Consider the following 24,155-nt stretch of genomic DNA (forward strand, 5'->3'; position numbering starts at 1 on the left):
CAGCTGGGGCCGGAGGGCGCGGCGCGCGGACACGGCGGCCAGGCCAGGCGGGGCTAGAGCCGAGCAGGCCGGAGAGGGCCGTGCGCCCGGGGCGGGGGGGTCGCGCCGCGCCCGCCCCCTCCCCGCCCCGCGCGGGGCGTACGCACGCTCCTCTCACCGCCCCTCTCTCCGCGCGGGACCCCTGGCGGACGGCGCGTGGACATGGCCAGCGATGCTTTGCAGGTAAGGCGCACCTGCGTCCTCAGCCCCCTGACGGCCAGCCGGCGCCGGGGACCCCCGCCCGCGCGCTGCCGGAGCCCCCGGGATCGGGGCGGCCAGGGCGGGTCCCCCGAGCACCGGGCACCCCCTCCCGGGGCCGGCACCGTGGAGCCAGCACAGTCCCCTTCTCGGCAGGTGGAGGTACGCACGGGGGGGAGCGGGGAGGTCCTGCAGCACCCTCAAGCTCCGCCCTTCCCCGAGAATTAGAGGGGGGGCGCGGCGGAGGCTAGAATTCAGGTGTCTGTGGCTGGCTGTGCATCCCGGTGCCTGTCGCCCCTGCCACTCGTTCTCCCTCCCAGCATTCGGTTCCGGGCAGGTGCAGCTCCACCTGAGCAGGTGCCTGGCGCGGTGCCCCGGGAAGGGAGGAGGCCGCCCGGCCCGTTCCTCTCCCCCGCACAACAAAGCTCCAGCCGCCCCCACCTCCGGACTGAGCTTTATGATGGTCCCGACGCCACCCACATTGTCACCTGTTGCCGGAAGTGCCAGAGTCACCTCATTAGGTCGGGGACGGGAGACCCACACGGCCACCCGGCTGCCAGGTGGAACCTTATCCCAGGTGGGGAGTGTCCATGTCAACAGACTGGGGATTCTCTTATACCTGGAATCCCACCTGGGCATGGGCTGGGGCACCCCACAACACACACACACACACACACACACACACAGCTGACTGACACCAACCTGCCGCCCAGCCAGGTTCTTCCTGTGCCACCTTGTGGACATCACAGCCCTGGACTCACCTTCCCTATTTGTGGCAAGCAGGGCCAGGGTGACTTCTGAAACTTCTTTCGTTCAGTGACCCAAATCTGAGACATGTCCTGTACCTCTGGTGCCCCCATTAGCGCCTCATCATCCCTCCGTCGTCCTGTGGTTGCTGTGTAACTGGGTTCTCGTCTCCTTCTGCACCTGCCCCCACATCCCCTTTGTGTCTGTCCCATGACCCCCATCCCCCACCCCAGTCCTGCTGATGGCCTGCCAGCCTTGCCGAGGAGCTGGGCGTATCTGGTGTTGCCGATCACACAAGGTCAGACCTTGGGGGCTGGGGAGGGCTGGGGTCTCTGCGTCTACACCTCAGCCCTGGGAGGGCTGTGTAGGAATCCCCTGGCGCATGCATGCGCTTGGCGTGTAGCAAACATGACCCGGACGGAGGCTGTGATTCCTGGAACGAGGCTGGACCTGTGCCCTGGTCCCCTTTCCCATCTCCTTCCTGCTCTCTTCCCCTGTCCTGGTCATTCCTTTCTCGTGGCTGCTTGGGTCTGCTAACCTGTCCCTCTGTCTGTCCCAGTGTGTGCCTGTCTGTTCTGTGTCCAGAAAACGGATGTCCTGTCCAGATTCCGGAAACGCCCAAAGCATTGAAATCTCCGGACATGGGGTCTAGGTCCCTGGCCACTCTGGGAAGAGGGGAATTCTGGAAGATGGACCCGCTGGACTTGGGGTCTCCTGCTTCATGGTGGGAGTTGGGGGAGCAGGGATTCTCCAAGGCCAGGCCAGGCTCCTGATTCATGGGTTCATCATGCTGGCCCTCAGGTGACCCCTGCCCTAGGTAGGAGTGAGTCACCCAAGAGAGGAGAACCCAGGAGGGCGGGCCTCCCTCCCTCCCTGCTCTGCATATTCTCAGGCCTCGGCGGCTGGAGGAGGTGGGGCTGAGGGAGCCTGCCTCTCCTCTCTGCCTGGACTTCCCTCATTTGACCCGGCCCTGCTCCTTCCTGGCTGTACCCCCGCTCTGCCTGCTGGGGATAGTGTGGGGCTGGGTGGCAGGTGGGGCCTGGTTGGTAGCAGGTGGTATTAGGTGAGCCTGGGTTTAAATTCCAGAGCTGTCACTTCCTAACGGTGTGTCCTAGGCCCAGTGCCTTTCCCTCTCTGAGCCTTGGTTCTGCTGTCAAAAAAATGTAGCTGGAGGGTTTTCGTGGTGGGGAAAGACGTAGACCAGGCCAGCACCTTGCATGTGGGGCTGCCGTGAAATCCTTCCTGGGTCACGGTCAGCAGCTCAGCATGTGCATCTGTGTCCTTTAATCCAGGGTTTCTAAGCCTCAGCACTATTGACATTTGGGGCTGAATCATTCTTTGAGATGGAGGCTGTCCTGTGTACTGTAGAACGTTGAACAGCATCCGTGGACTCAACCCAGTAGATGCCAGTAGCACCCCCAGTTGTGACAACCAACCAAAAATGTCTCTGGATATTGCCGCATGCCCCCAGAAGTGGGGTGGTAGTGGAGGCGATCCCCTCCCCCACAGAGAACTGCTGCTGCCACCTCTCTGAGCCTCAGTTTCCTCACCTGTAAAGTGGGGGAGAATTATGGCAGTTGCTCAGGATAAATGTGAGGGGTCAGTAGGATCATGGGAGTGACGCTTTCGGCCTGAAGTAAATCCTCCCTGGGGGCAGCTGCCCTTGAGGTTGACTCCTGGTTGACAACCATGACTTTCTTCATCTCTGAAATGGGTTCTCATGGCGGCGGCAGATAATGTATGTGGGGCTCTTCATGCCGCACTGACACCTAGCTCAGATTCTGGGCATTCCTGTTTGAAATCCTAGTCTGCCTTCTGCTGGCTGTAGGACTTTGGGCAAGTTACGCCACTGCTCCAGGCCTCAGTTTCCTCATCTTGAAAATAGGGTGATAAGAGGGACTTCCCTCGCAGTCCAGTGGTTAAGACTCTGTGCTTCCACTGCAGGGGGCACGGGTTTGATCCCTGGTCAGGGAACTAAGATCTGGCGTGCCATGCGGCATGGCCAAAAAAAGAAGAAAGAAAATGGGGTGATAATAGCACCTTCTGGAGTTGCATTAGTTGACCTGGGTGCAGCCTGTAGTAACTGCTATCATACTTGAGCTTTAATGGAGACACTCTCACCCCAACCCTCCAGCGCTGCCTCCTCACAATGTGGGCCTCAAGGAGGTGCCGCTGGGCTGGCCAGGCCCCTTAGGCCTCCAGGCTGTGGTCAGCAGCAGCGAGAGACCGAGCTGAGAAGAAGCCGGAAGCTGGGACAGGCTGCATCTGCAGGAAGGGGGCTGGGCCACCCATATAAGCACTCATGGGTGTTTGCGTATAAGTGTGCACAGGGGTAGATGCAGCGGGTGTGCACACACTTGCTAGCCTGCGATGCGTGCCCATGCCTATAGGTGTATGAGAGTGTGTGCACACCCAAGGCAGCCCCTGGAGCCTGTATACACGGGAGAGGCTGCTCTTCACGTCCACACTAGTGGGCCTGTGAATGTGTGCACGCTGTGTACACCTTGGGCATCCTCTCGGGACAGGGGGCAGGGGCCATCCCTGGGGTGCCTCCAGAGAAGCCGGCTCAGGCCTGGAGTGGGGGCTGAGAGGAAGGCCCTCTAGATGCCCCAGAGGCCCAGAGCTGGCCTTCTGCAGGGGTTGCCGGGAGCTAGCAGGAAAGAGGAAGTAGCAGGCGAGAGGCCCTGGCAAGGCTGAGGTTCAGGAAGAGGGCGGGGCCCTCAGCCGGGACCCAGGATGGCGGAGGCCAATCCCCCTTTGGACCGGGAGCTGGAGGTGCGGGCTGGGGTCCTTGTGGGGGGCCAGCAGGGGAGGACCCCAAGTGGCACAGGCCAGGGGCCCTGCCCCCGGTACCTCTCGGTTTTGGACTGAAGGGAGGAGATGAGGTGTTGGACTTGGAGTTTTCTGTTTGAGAGATGAAACTGGGGCCCTTTGGGCTTCCAGGCTGGGGAGAGAGGAGGAAAGGGAGAGGGCTCTGCTGTTTAGGGTGCCGGTTGTAGAGGATGAAAGGAGGGGAGATGGGGCCTGTCTCCGGGATCTAGTTTGGGGGTACAGCAGGGGATAGATGAGGCCTCGCCCCATGTCCTCCTCGTTTAGGGGTATAGCAGAGGGAAGGTGAGGCCTGCCCTCAGTACCTCCTAGTCTGAGGGCACAGCGGTGAAGAGAAGGGGCCTGGGACCCCAACCGTATGGTTTGGGGGGCATCAGAGGCCTGCCCTTGATACTTCCTTGTTTGGGGAGCAGCGGAGGGAAGATGAAACCGCCCTCAGGACCTCATAACTTGGGGGATAGGGGAGTGGAGATGGGGCCTACCCTTGGGACCTCCTAGTTTAGGGGGGCAGCAGAGGGGAGAAAGGGGCCTGCCCTCAGGACCTTGTCATTTGGGGGGGCAACAGAAGGGAGACAAGGCCTGTTCTTGGGACCCCCTAATTTGGGAGGACAATGGAAGGGAGATAGGGCCTGTCCTTGGGGACCCCCTAGCTTGGGGGGCACAGTGGTGGGATGATGGGATCTGACCTGAAGAATCCCACTGCGTAAGGACAGATGAAGGGAGATTGAACTGTATTGGTGGTCCCCTCATCTGAGGGGACAGGGAAGGAAGAAGCCCCTGCCCTCGGGACTTCGCAGTTTGGGGATGTCTGAAAGCAGGGACAGGGCCTTGCCTCACCTCCCACTTTTGGCGGCGTTGGGGGGTGCCCATCAGAGGACATGGAGCAGGCCCTGTGTCAGGAGTTACAGTCTGGGGGGCGGCCCGGCCAGGTCGGCTGAGCACGGTCTGCACCCCGTAGTCCTCCTGGCCCCGCTGACCCTGCTCCGTCCTCCGCAGAGCGAGCCGCGCAGCTGGTCCCTGCTGGAGCAGCTGGGCCTGGCGGGTGCCGACCTGGCAGCCCCCGGGGTGCAGCAGCAGCTGGAGCTGGAACGGGAGCGGCTGCGGCGGGAGATCCGCAAGGAGCTGAAGCTGAAGGAGGGCGCCGAGAACCTGCGGCGGGCCACCACCGACCTGGGCCGCAACCTCGGCCCCGTGGAGCTGGTGCTGCGCGGCTCCTCGCGCAGACTCGACCTGCTGCACCAGCAGCTGCAGGAGCTGCACGCCCACGTGGTGCTGCCCGACCCCGCGGCTGGCGTGCACGGTAAGCCAGGCTTCCCCGGGGATGGGGGGCAGCAGGGCGTTCCACTGCCCAGGGCTCACCCGCCGTGTCCTAGAGCGAGGCCAGCCCATCGCCTCTGACCTCCAGGGAGACACACTCGGTCACAACAGCACCGAGCCTCAAAACACAGGCAGACCAAAGGCCAAAAGCAACACCCAGAGAAAGGTACACACAGTCACACCCACACCTGGACAACACCAAAGGGCTTACACGGGGTCACACGAATATCCAGACGCACAGAGTCACACCACCACCCGGACAACACCCAAAGACTCTTTCTAAAATATCTTTAATTTTGATTGATTAAAAAAATTTTCAATTGTGATCAAAAAACACATAACAAAATTCGTCATTTTTAAGTGTACAGTTCAGTGGTGTTGAGTAGATTCACATTATTGTGCAAGGGATCTGCAGAACTTTTTCATCTTGCCACCGAAGACAAAGATGTAACACACATCACATCAGTAGCCAGAGACATTCACACACGGTCACACCAGCACCCAGACAACTCCAAGGCCATACACACTGTCATATGAATACCCACAGACTTCCATACTGGCACCCAGCACCCAGAGAAATGCACACACAGTCACGCCGACACACAGACAATACCCAGAGACTCGCACATGCTCACACCAACCCCCAGAGATTCACACTCACACAGAGCTGCCCAACCCCTACAGATGTCCACCGACCTATCAACAGCCTGAGACCTATACACACGATCAGACAAGGCCTGAAGACTCAACACCACTTAGCCCAACACCCATATACCACTTAGGTGTGTCAACAGCTAGAGACCAACTTTGTCATGTCAACACTCAGAGATAACAGTTCAGCCGACACCCAAAACTTCATCCGGTCACAGCTGCACCCAGGGTGACCTGGACGGTCACACCACTCGCTAGAGACTCACAGAGCCATGCCAGCATCCAGAGACACGCACGCCCGGCTGTACCAGCACCCAGGCACGTGGACACAGTTGTACCAGTGCCAGGAGATCAGAAAGCACAGTTGTGCCAGCAGTCGGAAGCATATGCCTAGAGTCACCCCCAGCACCCAGAATCTCACACAGTCATTCTAACACCTCGAATCTCACAGTTACACTAGCACCTGGGGAGACACACACTCGCTCAGTTATGCCAACACCCTGTGGGTCACAGACTTAACCGCTGCCACACCCACGGATGCCCACACAGCTGTGCAAGTAGTTGGGGACTTCCGTACGAAGGTAGATACAGTCACACCAACACCAAGGACTCAACGCACACCTGGACACTTGCCTGTGCTCATTCATGCTGGTCCTGCCCCAGTCCTGAAGGGGTTTCCCTACGAGGGCTGGGGTGGTTGGGCCCTCTGGACCCTGGTCCCCAGCTCTTCCTCCCCCTGGCCCCCGGGGTGGATCCTCTCAGCTGGGGCAAAACCACCTGGGCAGATGGAGGTGAGGGCCGTGGTGACTCTGCCCCATCCACCCCCTCCAGATGCCCCCCAGTCCCCCGGTGCGGGCGGCCCAGCCTGCTCTGCCACCAACCTGAGCCGCGTGGCCGGCCTGGAGAAGCAGCTGGCCATCGAGCTGAAGGTGAAGCAGGGCGCGGAAAACATGATCCAGACGTACAGCAACGGCAGCACTAAGGTGGGGGCAGCGCGAGTGCACATTCCCCCTGTGTGCACGTACACCCTCAAGCGCATCACAGTCTGGGGGGGCAGGGTGGCACCTACATCTGCTCCCCTGGGAGTCTGGGGTCCTCTGGGTTGGGGACAGAGGGGCTGATGGGTGGCTTTGCAGCAGGACTGGGGTGCGGGCAGCTCATGGGGGCATATGGGAAACAGGGTAACTGTGGGTGATGTCAGACAGACACATGGCAGAGACTGCCCCCCCCATACTCAGTTACCCCCAGAGATGGTCAGGGCAACACGCAGCCTCTCACTGCTGGTGGTCTCTCTCTGACACCTGTACACACAGATCAACACCTAGGTGCACACATACCATCATCCTAACATCTAGAGACACAGCCATGGTCATGACAACACCTAGAGACACACAGACACACATACACTGTCATAAGATCTAGAGTCACATCAGTAACAAGGCTCATAAACACGTGGAGGATAATCACCACAGCCACCTCTAGATACAGAGAGACACACACCATCGTATAACGCCTGGACACACACCATCGTATAACGCCCGGACACACACCATCGTATAACGCCCGGACACACGGCACAGGCCAACAGAACACCTAGACACACAGACACACACATCATTAAATTCACACTCGGAGACCAGAGTTGTCACACAGGTGCTCCCCCAGTTGTACCAACACTGAGTACACAGTCACAGGTTTGCACCAACACCCAGAGATACACCCACAGCACAGCCAGACCTATAGCTAGAGACCCGGAGAGCATCCGTGCCTGTGTGCGCACACAAATGCGAATATTATGTGGGAGGGCACGAACCATGCAGAAGTTTTTTTTTTTTTTTTTTACCTTTTATTGATGTGTAACAAATGGACGTAAAGTGCAGAAAACGTTAAGTGTACAGACCGATGAATTTTTATCTGGGCACACATCACCCACATTGAAATACAGAACACTTCCTGTCACCCGGAAAGGGTTCCCTCCTGCCCCCTTCAGTCAATACACAGGCTTCTTTCACCACAGGTTAGCAGTGCCTGGTTTTGAAACACAGCACCAAGTAGATGGAAAAATCCACAACCAGTGTCCGGCGCTTGTACACACCACGGGGTCCTTGGCTATGCCCAGTCATCACTGTGCCTTGACCTGCACGCACAAACATCGGGACTCCGCTTACTGCAACTGTCTCACATCCAGTCACCCTTGGGCTCACCCACGTGGCTACAGTCAAGGCTGCACCCACCACGGGGAACGCTTACACACGTACGCCATTCTCACAGCTGACACAAATACAGTGCCTGCTGGTGCAAGGCACGGCTCTGAGCCCCACACGCGGATTAGCTCCTTTAATCCTCAGCCCAGTGTTGGTTGGTGCTATTAGTACTCCCCTTCCTGCAGATGAGCAAACAGGCCCAGAGTAGTTGAGTGGCTTGCCCGAAGTCACCCAGCTGTTAGGCGGCAGAGCCAGGATTCAAACGCCATGGGCTACATCTCCCATGAACACCCAGGACCACACGGAGGCACATGTTATCACACCCACACGTGAGTGCTCTGTCACAGGGTCACCCAGGGCCTGCACGAAGTGGACAGCAGGCCTGGTGGTCAGACCCTCATCTGCCCAGCCTTCCCTCATGGCCCATCTCTGCCTCCAGGACCGGAAGCTGCTGCTGACGGCCCAGCAGATGCTGCAGGACAGTAAGACCAAGATTGACATCATCCGCATGCAGCTTCGCCGGGCGCTGCAGGCCTGCCAGCTGGAGAGCCAGGCGGCCCCAGACGAGGCCCAAGGTGAGTCCCTTGCCCTGAAAAAGCCTCACCTGCGTTCCACCTTGGCGCGTTCAGCTCCCAGCCCCACGAGGGGTCCCTTTCTGAGGCAGGGAGGTGGGTGCTGTGACTCGCCATGTGACTGGAACCCACTCCTGGACCCTTGCCAGGCCTCAGTTTCCCATTTTGTCCTATTTCAGATTTGCATGTGCTCATGTATTGGCAAACCACAGTTCTTGGACCAAATCTGCTACTGCCTTCTTTTTTTTTTTTTTTTTTGCAAATAAAATTTTATTGGCACCCAGCCGTGCCCATTCATTTACTATCACTTAAGGCTGCTTTTGCACTGCGACAGCAGGGCCAAGTAGTGGCAACAGAGCCTGTGTGGTCTGCAAAGCCAAAAATATTTACCCTTTGGCTCTTTACGGAAATAATGTGCGGACCCCTGGACTAGGTGATTGCCTCGTTGGCCCCTGTGCTGTAGAACTGTGGGTGTCCACGGCGTGTGTGTGTTTCCTTGTGTGTCTCAGTGTATGAATGCCTGGGGGTGTCTCAACCCCATTGTTAGCCTGAATTTGAGACAGGGTCTTGATGTATTGTGTGCAGAGAAGATTATCTGTGCTACTGACGTGTGTCAGTGTTGATGTGATGCTGACCGTGGGGACCAGAGGTTGTATGCATGCCCTGTAACTATGGTAGTTTCTGTGTCACCATGAGAGGTAAGCGTCAGCTGTTGGTGGGTGTTAGTGCATTTGGGCTGCTGTACCACAATACCACAGACTGGGGGTGGGGGCATGTAAACAACAGACATTTATTTCTCACCGTTCTGGGGGCTGGGAAGTCCAAGATCTAGGCGCCAGCAGATCCAGCGTCTGGTGAGAGCCCTCTTCCAGATTCATAGACAGCTGCTTTCTTACTGCGTCCTCACTGGTAGAAGGGGCAAGGGAGCTCTCTGGGGTCCCTTTTATAAGGACACTGATCCCATGCATAAGGGCTCTGCCCTTATGACCTAATCACCTCCCAGCGGCCCCACCAACTAATACCATCATATTGGCGGTGGGGTTTCAACGTATGAATTTTGCAGGGACACACACATGTAGTCCATAGCAATAGGGCTTGGAACTCGGGTGACAGTGCATGTGTCTTTGGAGCGGGGAGGTGTCGGCGTGACTGTGTGGTTATTCATCTGTACTCTGAATGCCTACGTGGGCTTCTCAGTGACAGTGTGTGATGGTATGATCACGTCCCTGTGCTTTCGGGTGACATTGTAACTTTTGGTGACAGCCTGATTTTGTCCCCATAAGTGTAAAAGCCTTGATGACTGGGCACATGTGACAGCAGTCCCGGTGGGTGCCACACAGCTGTGGGTGACTGTGACTGTCTGAGTGCCCAAGTCTGAGTCTAGGTCATTGTGCAGGACAGCGAGACCGTTCTTGGAATCTACAGCCTTGGATAAGGGTGACCGTGACCTTGTGTCTCTGAGTGACAAGTTTCCTGCACCTGGGTGGCAGTGTATCCTTGTGCCTGTCCCTGTGCCATTGGGTCTCTGTGTCTGTGGGTGTCAGTGATGCTGCCCTGCCTATGTGACAGTATGACGGCATTTCTTTACCTGTCCCTATGCCTTATCCATGTGGCAGTGCGATTCTGTTCCTGTGATTCTCCCTGGGCTGGAGTTAGAGCCCTGGGAGTTTTGCCACTCTGTGACTGTGTCCTATAAGGGTATTTATATTTTGAGACCATTTCCCTCTGCCCCTGTGACTGTGTCCCTTTGCGGGGGGTTGACAAGGCAGATATCTATGTAATAGCCTCACCACTGTGACAATGTCCCTATGTGGCAGTGTGATGGCATCTTTGTGAGAGTGTTCCTCAGTGTGTGGGTGTGTGTGTTCCAGTGCCTACACTGGTGACAAAGTGATAATGCCACTGTCACCCTGTGAGTGACAGCATGACGATGTCTGTGTGACACTGTTACTGTTCTCCCAACTACATTGTATTTCATGGGGTGGGTGGTCACTATGCATTTATCCAGACCCCTGCTGGAGGAGATGAGGTTATTTCCAATCTTTTGCTCTTAGAAGGAAGGTTGTGAATAACCATGTAGAGGTGTTTTGTTTTTTTTTTTTTAATAAATTTATTTATTTATTTATTTTTGGCTGCATTGGGTCTTTGTTGCTGCGCACGGGCTCTCTCTAGTTGCGGCGAGCGGGGGCTACTCTCCATTGCGGTGCGCGGGCTTCTCATTGCGGTGGCTTCTCTTTTTGCGGAGCACGGGCTCTAGGTGCGCGGGCTTCAGTAGTTTTGGCACGTGGGCTCTAGAGTGCAGGCTCAGTAGTTGTGGCGCACGGGCTTAGTTGCTCCGCGGCATGTGGGATCTTCCCGGACCAGGGCTCGAGCCCGTGTCTCCTGCATCGGCAGGCGGATTCTTAACCACTGCGCCACCAGGGAAGTCCCTGCAGAGGTGTTTTTTTATGGGATAAAGTCCCTGAACTGGGATTGCTGAATCAAAGGGTAAATACATTTGTGACTCTGATAGAAATGGCCAAACTGCCTCCATTGGAAAGCCACTTGTATTCCCATTAGCAATGAATAAAAGTTACTATTTTTTTTAAGTGTCCCTGTGTCTGTGTGACTAGATCCTATCCAGTTGCCATGGTATCCCTGCGACAGTCCCTGGGGATGAAGTGGGACCCTGACAATGTATCTGTCCCTAAGACTTTGTTAATGGTGTGCCTGTATCTATGACTGTCCCCAGGTGACAGCTTAACTACATCCCTGGGACGTCCATGTGGGTGTGAGAGTGTCTGGATAAAAGAGGGACAGCATCTGGGTGGAAGAGTGGCCGTCTGCCTGTGGGTGACAGTGTGACTGTGTCACCGTGACCCCCCACCTTGGGAGAAAGTGATGCATATTGATGGCCATCTGTCTGTGGCCAGTGCTTGTTCCTGCAGATGGCTGCGTGTCTGGGACCGGGCTGGTTGGACCTGGGCCCAGGCTAGCCTCACTGCCTCGTGTCCCACACCCACAGGGAGTCCGGACCTGGGGGCCGTGGAGCTGCGCATCGAGGAGCTGCGGCACCACTTCCGAGTCGAGCACGCGGTGGCCGAGGGCGCCAAGAACGTGCTGCGCCTGCTCAGCTCTGCCAAAGCCCCAGACCGCAAGGCCGTCAGCGAGGTGAGGGACGCGGTGTCGACCCAGAGGGGTGGGGCTTCAGCGAGGGGTGGGACCTTATTTTCAGGGAGCCCAGGGGTAGGACCCAAATGGCTGAGGGCTTGGGCTTCCAGGGAGGAGCTCCAGGTAGGACTTAGCCAGTCGGGGGGAGGGGCCTGGGTCTGCACTTGGGGAGGGGCGTGCCGGATCCCGCCCCCAGCCCGGCCAGGCTCCTCCCACCGCAGGCACAGGAGAAGCTGACCGAGTCCAACCAGAAGCTGGGGTTGCTTCGGGAGGCGCTGGAGCGGCGGCTCGGGGAGTTGCCCGCTGACCACCCGAAGGGGCGGCTGCTGCGCGAGGAGCTTGCTGCGGCCTCATCCTCAGCCTTCAGTGCCCTCCTGGCCGGGCCCTTCCCCGCCATGCATTATAGCACCCTGTGCAAGCCCGCGCCGCTCACAGGTGGGTCCCGACGTCCACCCCCAATCCGGACCCTACCTCCTGCAGCTCTGGACTCCTGACCCCTCCGAGTCCCCCAGCCCCGAGACCCCCAACCGGGATCTCCACTCTCCCCAACCCTGGACTCCCATCCCACTGTTCCCTCCCTTCTCCATTCACCCCAACCCTCTAGACCTGGGCCCCATTTCCCATGCCAGACAGCCGCATGCGCCCTGGACTTCCCACCCCGCCTTGCCCTCTGAGGGACTCTTGCCCCCATCCCCATCCTCACTTTTGCCACCCCTCCCCGAATGGCCCTGCCGTTTTTCTCCAGCCGGAGTCCCCCAGCCCAGTCTCATAGTCCCTTGCTCTCAGAACCCTCAACCCTGAACCTCTGTCCCCCCACCCCCAGGCTAGCCAGCCCCTCCCTCCTTAGATCCCTCAGCCACTACCTCCCCAGACCAGCCCTACCATAGACCCCAGCCCCAGTGTCAGACTTCAGATCAGCCTGCCGAATCTAAGCCCGGACTCCTAGTCCTACCTGGCTCACCACCGCCTGGACCTTCAGCCTACACCCTGAACCTCTCTTCTGTCACTAAACCCCAGCATCCAGAGCCCCTCCCCAGATTGACCCACCCGTCCCCTTGTCCCATGTTTCTCACTTCCGGACACAGCCATCCCTGCATCAGACCCCCTGCCTCACGCTGATAGTCCCTCACCACCTCCCACTTGCATGCTGGCCACTTCTGCACATGCCCACTTTACCCGCAGGCCCTTCCCCTCGTCCTGCCCCAGATGTGACCACCCCCCCGCCCCCGTCATGAGCCTGCCCCTCTCTCAGGGACCCTGGAGGTGCGTGTAGTGGGCTGCAGAGACCTTCCAGAGACCATCCCTTGGAACCCCTCACCTTCAGTGGGGGTGCCTGGGACCCCTGAGAGCCGCACCCCCTTCCTGAGCCGCCCAGCCCGGGGCCTTTACAGCCGAAGTGGAAGCCTCAGTGGCCGGAGCAGTCTCAAAGCGGAATCCGAGAATACCAGTGAGTGGGCATTGAGGGTCTGGAGGGATGAGGTGGGGTGGGGGGGTCCTGGATTTCCCACATTTGTAACATTCTTAAAAACTAGTACATCACACCCATTAGGATGGATACCGCAAAACAAAACAAAACAAACAACAGCTGTTAAGGAGGATATGAGAAATTGGAACTCTTCTGCACTGTTGGTGGAAATGTAAAATGGTGCAGCCACTGTGGAAAACAGTATAATAATTATCCTCAGATAATTAAACATGGACTTACAATATGATCCAGCAATCCCGCTTCTGAGTAAATACACAAAAGAGTTGAAAGCAGGGTCTCGAAGAGATATTGGTATACCCATGTTCATAGCAGCATTATTCACAATGGTCAAAGGTAGAAGCAACCCAGCGTCTGTTGACAGATGGATGGGTAAACAAAATGTGGTCCATCCATGCAATGGAATATTTTTCTGCCTTAGAAAGGAAGGACAGGGCTTCCCTGGTGGTGCAGTGGTTGGGAATCCGCCTGCCAATGCAGGGGACACGGGTTCAAGCCCTGGTCCGGGAAGATCCCACATGCCGCGGAGCACCTAAGCCTGTGTGCCACAACTACTGAGCCTGTGCTCTAGAGCCCGCGAGCCACAACTACTGAAGCCCGCATGCCTAGAGCCCACGCTCCGCAACAAGAGAAGCCACCGCAATGAGAAGCCCGCGCACCACAACAAAGAGTAGCCCCCGCTTGCCACAACTAGAGAAAGCCCGCACACAGCAACGAAGACCCAACGCAGCCAAAAACAATAAATAAATAAAATAAATTTATATTAAAAAAAAGTAAGGCCATTCTGAAACATACTGCAACGTGGATGAACTTGAGGACATTACGCTAAGTGAAATAAGCCAGTTATAAAAAGACAAGTAGTATATGATTCCACTTATATGATCTAGAGTGGTCAGATTCATAGAGGTAACGGTTGAAGGTGGAGGGGAACGGAGAGTTATTGTTTAGTGGGGACAGTTTCAGTCTGGGAAGATGAAAAGAGCTCTGGAGATGGATGGTGGTGATGGTTGCACAACAGTGTGGACGTACTTGATACCACTGAGCTGTACTCTTAAAAATGGTTATGATGGTAAATTTTATGTTATGTGAATTTTACCACAATGTGAAAAAAAACTAATACATACATGTTTAAAAGTATGAATAAAAGAAGAATAACAATAGAGTAACCATCTGTGTTACCACCACCCAGGTCAAGAAGTAGAATTCTCTGAGCCCCCTCATGCCCCATCCTCAGTTCCAGCCCCTTCCTCTGTCCTAGAGGTAGCTACTCTCCTGACTCTCATGGTTATCATTTCCTTGTTTTGCTTTGTAGTTTTAGCACCCATGTACCGTCTGAAAACAATGTAGTTTAATTTGCCTGTGTTTGAACTTCATATACGTGGAATCATACAGAATGTATTTCATGGTAATGGCTTCTTTTATTCAACATTGTTTGGGAGACTTATCCCTATCGTTGCATGAAACTACAGTTCATTCATTTTACCCCTGTTTAATTGTCTTAGACTGAGGCATGTCAAATTGCTGTCTTTTTTTAGGTAAAAAATAGTTGAATATCAGCCATTTCATGGTTTAGCTAATAAGACTATATTACAATTTATATATTAATTCATGGACAGTGAGATGTTTCTAATTTAGGGCTGTTATATAAACATTATATTTATGCATCTCCCGATGTATTACTTGCTTGCATTTTTCTAGGGTGAATACTTAGGAATATATTGCTGGAACTTGTATACAGCATAAAAGTGAATTTGGATGCCCGCCTCACACCACGCGCAAAAATCAAGCGGAGATGGATTAAAGGCCTTAATGTGAAAGGCAGAACTGTAAAGCTTTGTCACATAGCACAGCAGAATATTATGGGGGGAGGAGAAGATTTCTTCAGTAAGGTACAAGAGATTACCCTCCCCCTGCCAGCACCTCCTGACACCCTACCCCACCCCCTGTTCCAGGTGAGGTGAGCACGGTGCTCAAGCTGGATAACACAGTGGTGGGGCAGACGTCCTGGAAGCCGTGTGGTCCCAACGCCTGGGAGCAGAGCTTCACCCTGGAGCTGGAGAGGGTGAGTTCGGTTAGGGGATGACAGGGCTTGGAGGAGGAGGAGTTTGAGGCCTCGGGCATCCCAAATGACGGCCCTCTTTCTCTCCCTTGAGGCACGGGAGCTGGAGTTGGCTGTGTTCTGGCGGGACCAGCGAGGCTTGTGTGCCCTCAAATTCCTGAAGTTGGAGGACTTCTTGGACAACGAGAGGCATGAAGTGCAGCTGGACATGGAACCTCAGGGCTGCCTGGTGGCCGAGGTACAGCCTGACCCCGACCCTGAGAAAATGCTTTGGCATCTCCTCCTCTCGGTTTTCTGGAAGGGGGAAGATGTGTTTTCCATTGGTCTCTGAATCTCGTTAGAAAAGTACATATAATTAGTCACATCAATGCATGACTTAAGCTGGGAGTGGTTTTGTTCTGAAACAAGATATTAAAAGAAGAAAAAAAAAAAAAAACCCAAAATTTTGTCAAGCTAGGAAAGAAAAGCAAAACCTAGCAACATATCACGGAGATTGCTGCCAGAGCCACGGCTGAGCAGAGAGATTCCTTCCGCAGTGATGTCAGGGTTAGGGTCCAAATCAGGGTAGCCCACCCTGGGCACTGTGGACATTTGGGCTGGATCATTCTTGGTTGCAGGGGCCGCCCTGCGCAGTGTAGGGTGCCCTGCCTCCGCCCGCAGGATGCCAGTAGCAACCCCCCGCTCCACGTTGTGGCAACCTAAAATGTCTCCAGACATGGCCAGGGTCCCCTGATTAAGAGCCCGTAGTCTAAATAACATTCCTGGGCTTCTCTGGTGGCGCAGTGGTTGAGAATCTGCCTGCCAACGCAGGGGACGCGGGTTCGAGCCGTGGTCTGGGAAGATCCCACATGCCGCGGAGCAGCTGGTCCCGTGAGCCGCAACTACTGAGCCTGCGCGTCTGGAGCCTGTGCTCCGCAACAAGAGAGGCCGCGATAGTGAGAGGCCCGCGCACCGCCATGAAGAGTGGCCCCCACTTGCCGCAACTAGAGAAAGCCCTGGCACAGAAACGAAGACCCAACACAGCCAAAAATAAATAGATAAATAAATAAATAAACTTGAAAAAAGGCCACAAGCAAAATTATAAAAATAAATAAATAAATAAATAAATAACATTCCTAGCTGACCCCCGGTAGTAGTATGGCCGGGCCCTGTTCAAAGTGCTGTGCTGGCACTGACTTGTTAATCCTCACAATAACCCAACGCAAACAGGACCATTATTAGTCACATCTGATAGAGGAGGAAATGAGGCACAGAGAAAGTCACTGGCGCCCTCATTTAACCAGAATTATCCTCAAAAATTCTTTAAATTTGCCCCTAACATATACATGTGTCCTGTTTTTTGTATATATATATACGTGTGTGTGTGTATGTGTGTGTCTCCCCATGTCCTTAAACCCAGGAGGAAATTTGTTTTTTTTTTTTGCTACTTGCTTAGATTTTTAAATACCACTTCTCTCTGCAAGAAGATCAGACCACGTGAAAGAGGTCAGAAATGTGAAAGAGAGACAGAGTTCACAATGCACAGTATAAAAAACAGCTGTATAATTAATTCTGTTTTCGGGAGTGGGATAAATATCAAGTGAGTCATTGGGTTCAAGTGAGTTTAAAGATTAACCTGAAAGAAGCTTTTCCTTGGTGGCCGGAGACCAAATATATATTACTCTAAGTTTTCACTAAAAAGTGCTTTCAAAATTAAAAAACATTAGTAAATTTTCACTAATTCCTAACATGTAGTTTTTTCTTGAAAAAGTATCTAGAAAAATTCTTAAAATATTCAAGGCTATTTTACTATCCAGGTGGAAATTCTTATGTGATCTCATAATCGAGGACTCCTGAAGGAAAGGAGCAGAGAAGGGCAGACTTCAGATGGTAGGGCCACGAAATTATTCTTCTATTAGGAAGACTGTTCAAAACCCAAGTGGACAATAGAGGTGGGTGGCCCGGGGGATAAGTTCTGAGGCAGTCCTTGCCTTCAAGGTTTACTTATAACATTCTATTTTGTTCTCCCCAAAGCACCAGCCTGTAGAACTTTCTACAGTTCTGTTGTCAGTGAGCTTACAATAGTTGAGTTCTGTTGTAGGTAGAAATGTTCTATATCTGTGTCATCCAATACAGTAGCCGCTAGCCAGTTGAAGTGTGGCTAGTGTGACTGGGGAACTGACGTTTTCATTTCACTTAATTGAAATAGCCACATGTGGCTAGAGGTGACCAGATTGGACACCCATAAAGTCACACAGTTCTATGACTTCAGCACCTTCTAGAAGATGCGTTGGAATCGGGAGAATTCAACTAGACCAGTGGTTTCCCCACATGGGTGGGCGCCAGCATCACCTGGAGGGCTTGTTGAAACACAGACTCCTGGGCTCCACCGCCGGGGTTTCTGATTCAGTGGGTCCAGGTTGGGGTGGCGGTGCTGAGAATCTGCATTTCCAGCAGGTTCCCAGGTGCTGCTGCTGCTGGCCTGGGACCGCACCTGGGGAATCGGGACACTAGGTGACGTGTAGGGCCTGTTTGCTGGAGTTGTATGTACATCTCATTGGATCAGACCCACTCCCCACCCCTGGAGGAGGGCCTGCTTGCCTACTTCTTGCCTTTCCAAGATGGCACTTCAGGAGGCGGTCCTGTCGAAGGATGGATTGGCTTTGTGACCCCTTAATACGATGCACAGTACTCTGTGCTTGGATGCGATGCCACAGCGATCAGAACCCCCGAAACATACGGGCGTGCACACCTATGATCCTGAGGGCTTCCCCACCAAGCTGCCTGGAGGTGGGCTTGGGTCCTCACGCTAGCCTCTCCCTCAGGTCACCTTCCGCAACCCTGTCATTGAGAGGATACCGCGGCTCCGACGGCAGAAGAAGATCTTCTCCAAGCAGCAAGGTGAGGGGATGGGCTGGGGCAGGGGAGAGACCAGGGGTCCCGGGAGTGTCACAGAGGGTGACACCTGCCCCCATCTCCCCAGGGAAGGCATTTCAGCGCGCTAGGCAGATGAACATCGACGTCGCCACCTGGGTGCGGCTGCTTCGCAGGCTTATCCCCAATGCCACTGCCACAGGCACCTTCAGCCCCGGGGCTTCTCCAGGACCCGAGGCTCGGTCCACAGGGTAAGGAGGGAGGGCCCCGGCGTTGCGGCTGCCTCTGGTTGCTGCCCGCGTTGCTAGGTCTTAGATGCACCCTCTTCCCTTTGCTGCAGCGACGTATCTGTGGAGAAGCTGAACCTCGGGGTTGACTTGGACAGCTTACCCCAGAAGAGCTCTCTGGGTCCTCCTTCCAGCCCATCAAGTCCGGTGAGCTTCCCCCTTGGCCTGGGCAGTGTTAGGGGACCTCCACTGCAGCTCAAGGCCCAGAGATCGCCAGGAACTTCCCTGGTCACACAGCACACCTCTGCCAGAACCGGGGTCCTGTTCTCTATCCCGGATAAAAACATGAGCCTGGGAGCCAGGCCACCTGGGTCCCGTCCCCGCTCTGCTGCCCCCTAGCTGTGTGACTCACGCCAAGCACCTTCACCTCTCTGTGTTTAGTACACTGCCCTGTAAAAACGATCACATTTAAAACTCATGTCGATGACAGACGTCCAGTTAGTGGTTTTCTCTGGGCGGGGGTTTATTGATGGGGGGGGGGGACATAAGAGAGCCTGGCAAAGATGATAAAAATGTTCTGCATCTTGATCTAGGTCGGAGGTCAGCACACTTTTTCTGGAAAGGGCCATATAGTCAGTATTTTCAGCTTTGTGGGCCAGAGGGTCACAGTGATGACTAGTTAATACTGCTCTCGTAGAAAGCAGCCACACCTGATACAGGCAGACAGGAAGGGGTGTTGCTCTGCGCCAGGAAGCCTTACTGAATGTCTGTCACTTTCGTGGATCATGAACTATTATTCTTCTTTTGATTTTTTCCCCCCAACCCTTTAAAGACGTAAAAATCATTCTTAGCTTACAGACTGTACAAAACATGGAGTTTACCAACCCTTGGTCTAGGCGACGGGCATCTGGGTAGATACGTATGTAAGAGCTCTTTCCATTGCCCACCTCACTGAGTGCATTTTATACCTCATTTTCTAAAAAAGTGGAAACAATAATATATGCTTCATGGCATTAAATTAAAACGAGATGCCTCATTAAATTAGATGAGTTTGGCAAAAAAAAAAAAAATGCAAAAGTTGAATAACATTGAATGCTGGGGAGAATGCAGGAAAACAGCACGTGAATCACTACATCTCCTTTGGAGGGCACAGCTGGCTGAGTTAAAAAAATGGGCATTATCTTTACCTAGAAGTTCCACTCCTGGACATCTATGATGGACATTCACACACGTGTACCAAAATGCTTGAATGGTATAAAATACATCTAGAAAGGCACCCACGAAATCATTAACAGCAGCTGGCTCTGGGGAGGGCAGCCGGGGCAGGAGAGGACTGTTCCTATTGTACACCTGTTCACACTGATTGAATCTTTAGAACTGTCTCTATAGTGTAGAATGATGGACCAGTAGGTAAAATTTCCCACTTAAATTATTAATTTTGATTCTTCTCAAAGTTACATATGCATATGATGTAAAGAATTAGGTCACTCCATGGGACTAATACCAATAAAGGGGATAAGTAGATAAATGATAAAATACAGCATAGAATGTGCTGGGAAGAAAAATAAAGCAGAGAAAGGGGACAGGGAGTGTTGGAGCTTCTGTTAGTTATTTAATATGGCGGTCAGCTGGCCACCTTCAAAGGTGACATTTGAATAAAGGCCTGAAGCAGGTGAGGGAGGAACAGTGCAGGTGCTGGGAAAAGAGAGTTCCTGGTGGAGAGAACAGCCCCATGCAAAGGTCCTGGGGTGGAAACATGCCTGGTGTGTTCAGGGCACAGTGAATGGAACAGTGTGGCTGAAGGGGGATTGAGTGAGGGGGGGAGGGGGAGGAGAGGTGAGGTCAAATTGGTGACGGGAGCCTTGGTGGCTATTGTGGTTATGGGTTATTTACTGTACTCTGACCTCCTCTGTCTGCCACAGACTTCTCTGATCCAGGAAACTACCACCACTCCTGAGCTGCCTTCAGAGACCCAGGAGACCTCAGGCCCCGCCCTGTGCAGGTGACACCCCTCCCCTGGCCACCACCCACCACCCCTGCCCACTGTCCCTTCCCCACCAGCCTCCTCTTTCCACAGCCCTCTGAGGAAGTCACCCCTGACCCTCGAGGATTTCCAGTTCCTGGCGGTGCTGGGCCGGGGTCACTTTGGGAAGGTGAGGTGTGGGGGCAAGGAGTTGGGGGTCTGGGGGGTCCAGACGTCCAGGTCCTCGGACTGGCCACTAAGGCCACCCCTGCCCACTGTGGTTCCAGGTGCTGCTCTCCGAATTCCGGCCCAGCGGGGAGCTGTTTGCCATCAAGGCTTTGAAGAAAGGGGACATTGTGGCCCGAGACGAGGTGGAGAGGTGGGGACCCTGCTCAGGCCCTCTGAGAACTTTGGTCTCCTGGGAAATGGGAGACAGAGCAGTCCCCTCCTTGGAGCTGCTGTGAGAGTGATTCATAACAGTCACTTGTACTTATTAAGCTAGTATAGGGTTGGCCAAAAAGTTCATTCGGGTTTTTCTGTAATGCAGCGAGACCCGAACGAACTTTTTGGCCAACCCAATACTTACAATAGTAACGACTCCTAGAAAGCACCCACCGTGTGCTTTACATTCAGTAACGAATTCCTCACAACAGCTCTAAGAGGTAAGTACTGTTATTGTCTCCATTCTGCTGATGGCACAGAGAGGTTTGAGCAAGTTGCCCAAGGTCACATAGCCGGTAAGCAGCAGGTCCGGGATCTGAACTTAGGGACTCGAGTTCTGAAGCCTGTGCTATTAATGGTGCCATTGTACTGCCTCTGCTTTGGGGTCAGGACGCTGAGTTCAGATCCTACCTCTGCTACAGATGTGCTTAGAAACCCTAGGGAGGTCATTTCACCCTTCTGAACCTCAGGCTCCCCTTCTACAAAAGGGGAGCAATGATGCCTTTCTTGCAGGGTTGCCGGGTGGAGTGAATGAGAGGGTGACTCCAGAGCGTTCTGCACAGTGCCGTGCCCCCCGTAGATACCTGAGACTGTCCCCAATCTTCTTGACATCCTTTTATTAACCAGGAACCCAATTTAGGCTTAAGCAAATACAGGAATTTATTGCTGTGCATCAGAAAAGTCCAGGGGTGGACTACCTTCAGGCATGGCTGTACGCAGGCGCTCAGCTGATATCTCTCACTTCTGCTTTTGTCTGTGTGGGCTTTGCTTGCAGTCCCCTCGCAGGGACAGAGATGCCCCCCACCCTAGCAGTTTTAAGGCTCATCTGCAAACTTTAGCTCTTCTTCCTTAAATAATTCCAGCAGAAATCCTGAGATTGAGCCCCATTGGCTTGGCTTGCCCTTTTTTGAGCCAATTCCTGGCCAGGGAGATGGGGTGCTCCAAAGGGAAGTAACGGTCCCCCTGGTGGTTTCCCAAAGGGAAGTTACTAGGACGGTTACTAGGACAATGGATGGATTCTGGGTGCCTGGTTAGCACGTTCAGAAGCATTAAGCAACTTGCCCAAGTGTGCACAGCCATGCAAGGCCCTTGACAAACATCTGATGATTGATTGAGGACTCTAGGGAGTGGGCGAGTTGGTGGTAGGGAGCTGCTGTGGTCTCTGACCCCTGCCCCACCCCCATCCTGCCCAGCCTGATGTGTGAGAAGCGGATCTTGGCGGCCGTGACCGGCGCGGGACACCCCTTTCTGGTGAACCTGTTTGGCTGTTTCCAGACACCAGAGCACGTGTGCTTCGTGATGGAGTACTCGGCCGGCGGGGACCTGATGCTGCACATCCACAGTGACGTGTTCTCGGAGCCCCGTGCTGTGTGAGCCTAGGCCCCCGCCCCACACCTCCACCCACAGGCCCTGCCTCCCCCCAGCTCCTGAAGTTACGGGGTAATGGGGGGCTTTTGAGGATGTGGGAGCCTTATGTGACCCTCTGCCTTTCCTGGAAGCCCGGCTCCCTCACACCAGCCTCTCTCTGCAGCTTTTATTCGGCCTGTGTGGTGCTGGGGCTGCAGTTTCTCCATGAACACAAGATTGTCTACAGGTGCGTGCGTGTGTGTGCACGTGCCCGCGCGCGCATATACCCGTGCATGCATGCTCTGCCCACGGGGGGGCCCTGAGGCTTCAGGCAGGACCCAGATCCCCACTCATCCCTCTTTACATCCTCCTATCCCCCCCCCCCCCCCCACAGGGACCTGAAGTTGGACAATTTGCTCCTGGACACCGAGGGCTATGTCAAGATTGCAGACTTTGGCCTCTGCAAGGAGGGTGATGAGGGGCAGGACTGGGATCTGAGGGGCCGGCCTCTGGGGTTTAGACAGAGAGGGGAGGGAATGGAGTCCCCAGCCCTACCTGGGTTATCCCCTACCCTGGTCCTGGGATAGGGCTGGCTGTCTGGACCACCCCATGCTGGGCTGGGCTGGAGCTGTGACCTCCCCCATAACCTCACGTGGCCCTGCTGCCCCCAGGGATGGGCTATGGGGACCGGACCAGCACTTTCTGCGGGACCCCGGAGTTCCTGGCACCTGAGGTGCTGACAGACACATCGTACACTCGGGCGGTGGACTGGTGGGGGCTGGGCGTGCTGCTGTATGAGATGCTGGTTGGTGAGGTGAGGCCCCAGGCCGCTCCGCCCTGCCTGTCCCTGGTAACCTGTATATGCCCGGTGGGGGGGGGGGGGGCGGGGTCAGAACTGGCCTCCATTATGTGCTGTCTGATTGAGGACACGTGGCTTTGCCTCCCCAGCCTTGGTTTCTGTATCTGTAAATTGGGGTACTTACCCTCCTAAGTGAGCCTTGTAAAAGTGCAACGGGAGGCCAGGGTGGAGCTGGGTGTGGTGTGGCCAGAGGGGCCTAATTCACCCTGGCTCTTCCTGTCCCCAGTCCCCGTTCCCAGGGGACGACGAGGAGGAGGTATTTGACAGCATCGTCAACGATGAGGTTCGCTACCCCCGCTTCCTGTCAGCTGAAGCCATCGGCATCATGCGAAGGGTGAGGACCACCCCCCAGCTTAGGGTGGGCCAGGGGAGTGGCTCTGGGACGAGGAAGGGGAACACTGACACAGAACTCCCTTCCCCCAGCTGCTGCGGAGGAATCCAGAGCGGAGGCTGGGATCCAGCGAGAGGGATGCAGAGGATGTGAAAAAACAGCCTTTCTTCAGGGTTAAGTCCCCCACTCCCAGGACCCAGTCATCCCCCCCACCCAAGACCTAGTGGCTTCACCTCCAACACTGTCACCTCCCCTTGACACCTGCCTGCTTTTCCTTCCCCCTCCCTTACCCTCACTGGCCCTCCTACACCCACATCCACTCCAGGCTGGCCTGGGTGGGGGGAGCACTGCCCTGTGTATGAGCCCAGGCCCCTCCCCCCCACTCATATGGTGATCCTTCCTGAGCCCCCAGGCCAGACACTTTCCCCCCCTCTATCTTGTGACTCCCTATGTTGATCCCCACAGATCCAAGGCCAGACAGGGTGCAAGGAGCAAACCCCTCCTGCGCTCTGCCCTGAGCCTCCCCTGCTGACCTGTCCCCTCTCTGCCCTGCAGACACTGGGCTGGGATGCCCTGCTGGCCCGGCGCCTGCCGCCGCCTTTCGTACCCACGCTGGCCGGCCGCACTGATGTCAGCAACTTCGACGAGGAGTTCACAGGGGAGGCCCCCACGCTGAGCCCACCCCGCGACGCTCGGCCCCTCACGGCCACAGAGCAGGCGGCCTTCCGGGACTTCGACTTTGTGGCCGGGGGCTGCTAGCCCCCTCCCCCACTTCTGCCCCCACCGAGCTGTCAGTAGTTTTTAAAAAGGCCTTTGGGATTTGCTCTATCCATGCATCCTCCGTCCCTTCTTGTGCACAGTAATGGGGGTGGGGGGCGTGCTTGG

General features: G+C 55.0%; 1 protein-coding gene across 2 annotated transcripts; it reads left to right on the top strand.

Annotated features, from left to right (window-relative positions):
• On the top strand, window positions 1–24,098 carry PKN1 (protein kinase N1). 2 transcript variants are annotated; one of them, XM_082380068.1, is made up of 22 exons: window positions 1–222; window positions 4,810–5,113; window positions 6,613–6,764; window positions 8,425–8,560; window positions 11,562–11,707; window positions 11,929–12,142; window positions 12,960–13,154; window positions 15,143–15,252; window positions 15,344–15,487; window positions 18,054–18,129; window positions 18,212–18,353; window positions 18,443–18,536; window positions 20,252–20,331; window positions 20,407–20,482; window positions 20,580–20,671; window positions 21,927–22,103; window positions 22,265–22,327; window positions 22,475–22,551; window positions 22,752–22,894; window positions 23,166–23,273; window positions 23,363–23,443; window positions 23,826–24,098. In XM_082380068.1, exons 1-22 carry the CDS (start codon window positions 202–204, stop codon window positions 24,027–24,029), a joined length of 2,835 nt encoding a protein of 944 aa, XP_082236194.1. In that variant the 5' UTR covers window positions 1–201; the 3' UTR covers window positions 24,030–24,098. The 2 variants fall into 2 exon arrangements, with proteins under 2 accessions (XP_082236194.1, XP_082236193.1); XM_082380067.1 differs by lacking the exon at window positions 1–222 and adding an exon at window positions 3,652–3,759.
• The last annotated feature ends 57 nt before the right edge of the window (window positions 24,099–24,155 follow it).

Source organism: Balaenoptera borealis (assembly GCF_965194805.1).
Source record: "Balaenoptera borealis genome assembly, chromosome: 2".
In the NCBI taxonomy this organism is placed as follows: Eukaryota; Metazoa; Chordata; class Mammalia; order Artiodactyla; family Balaenopteridae; genus Balaenoptera; species Balaenoptera borealis.

Bases quoted from the DNA above. Each gene is read 5' to 3' on its own strand.
- PKN1 (XM_082380067.1), top strand. From the start codon at position 3,721: ATGGCGGAGGCCAATCCCCCTTTGGACCGGGAGCTGGAG. The intron at 5,114-6,612 runs GTAAGCCAGGCT...CACCCCCTCCAG, and splicing joins CCCCGCGGCTGGCGTGCACG to ATGCCCCCCAGTCCCCCGGT. The intron at 12,143-12,959 runs GTGGGTCCCGAC...CCCCTCTCTCAG, and splicing joins CAAGCCCGCGCCGCTCACAG to GGACCCTGGAGGTGCGTGTA.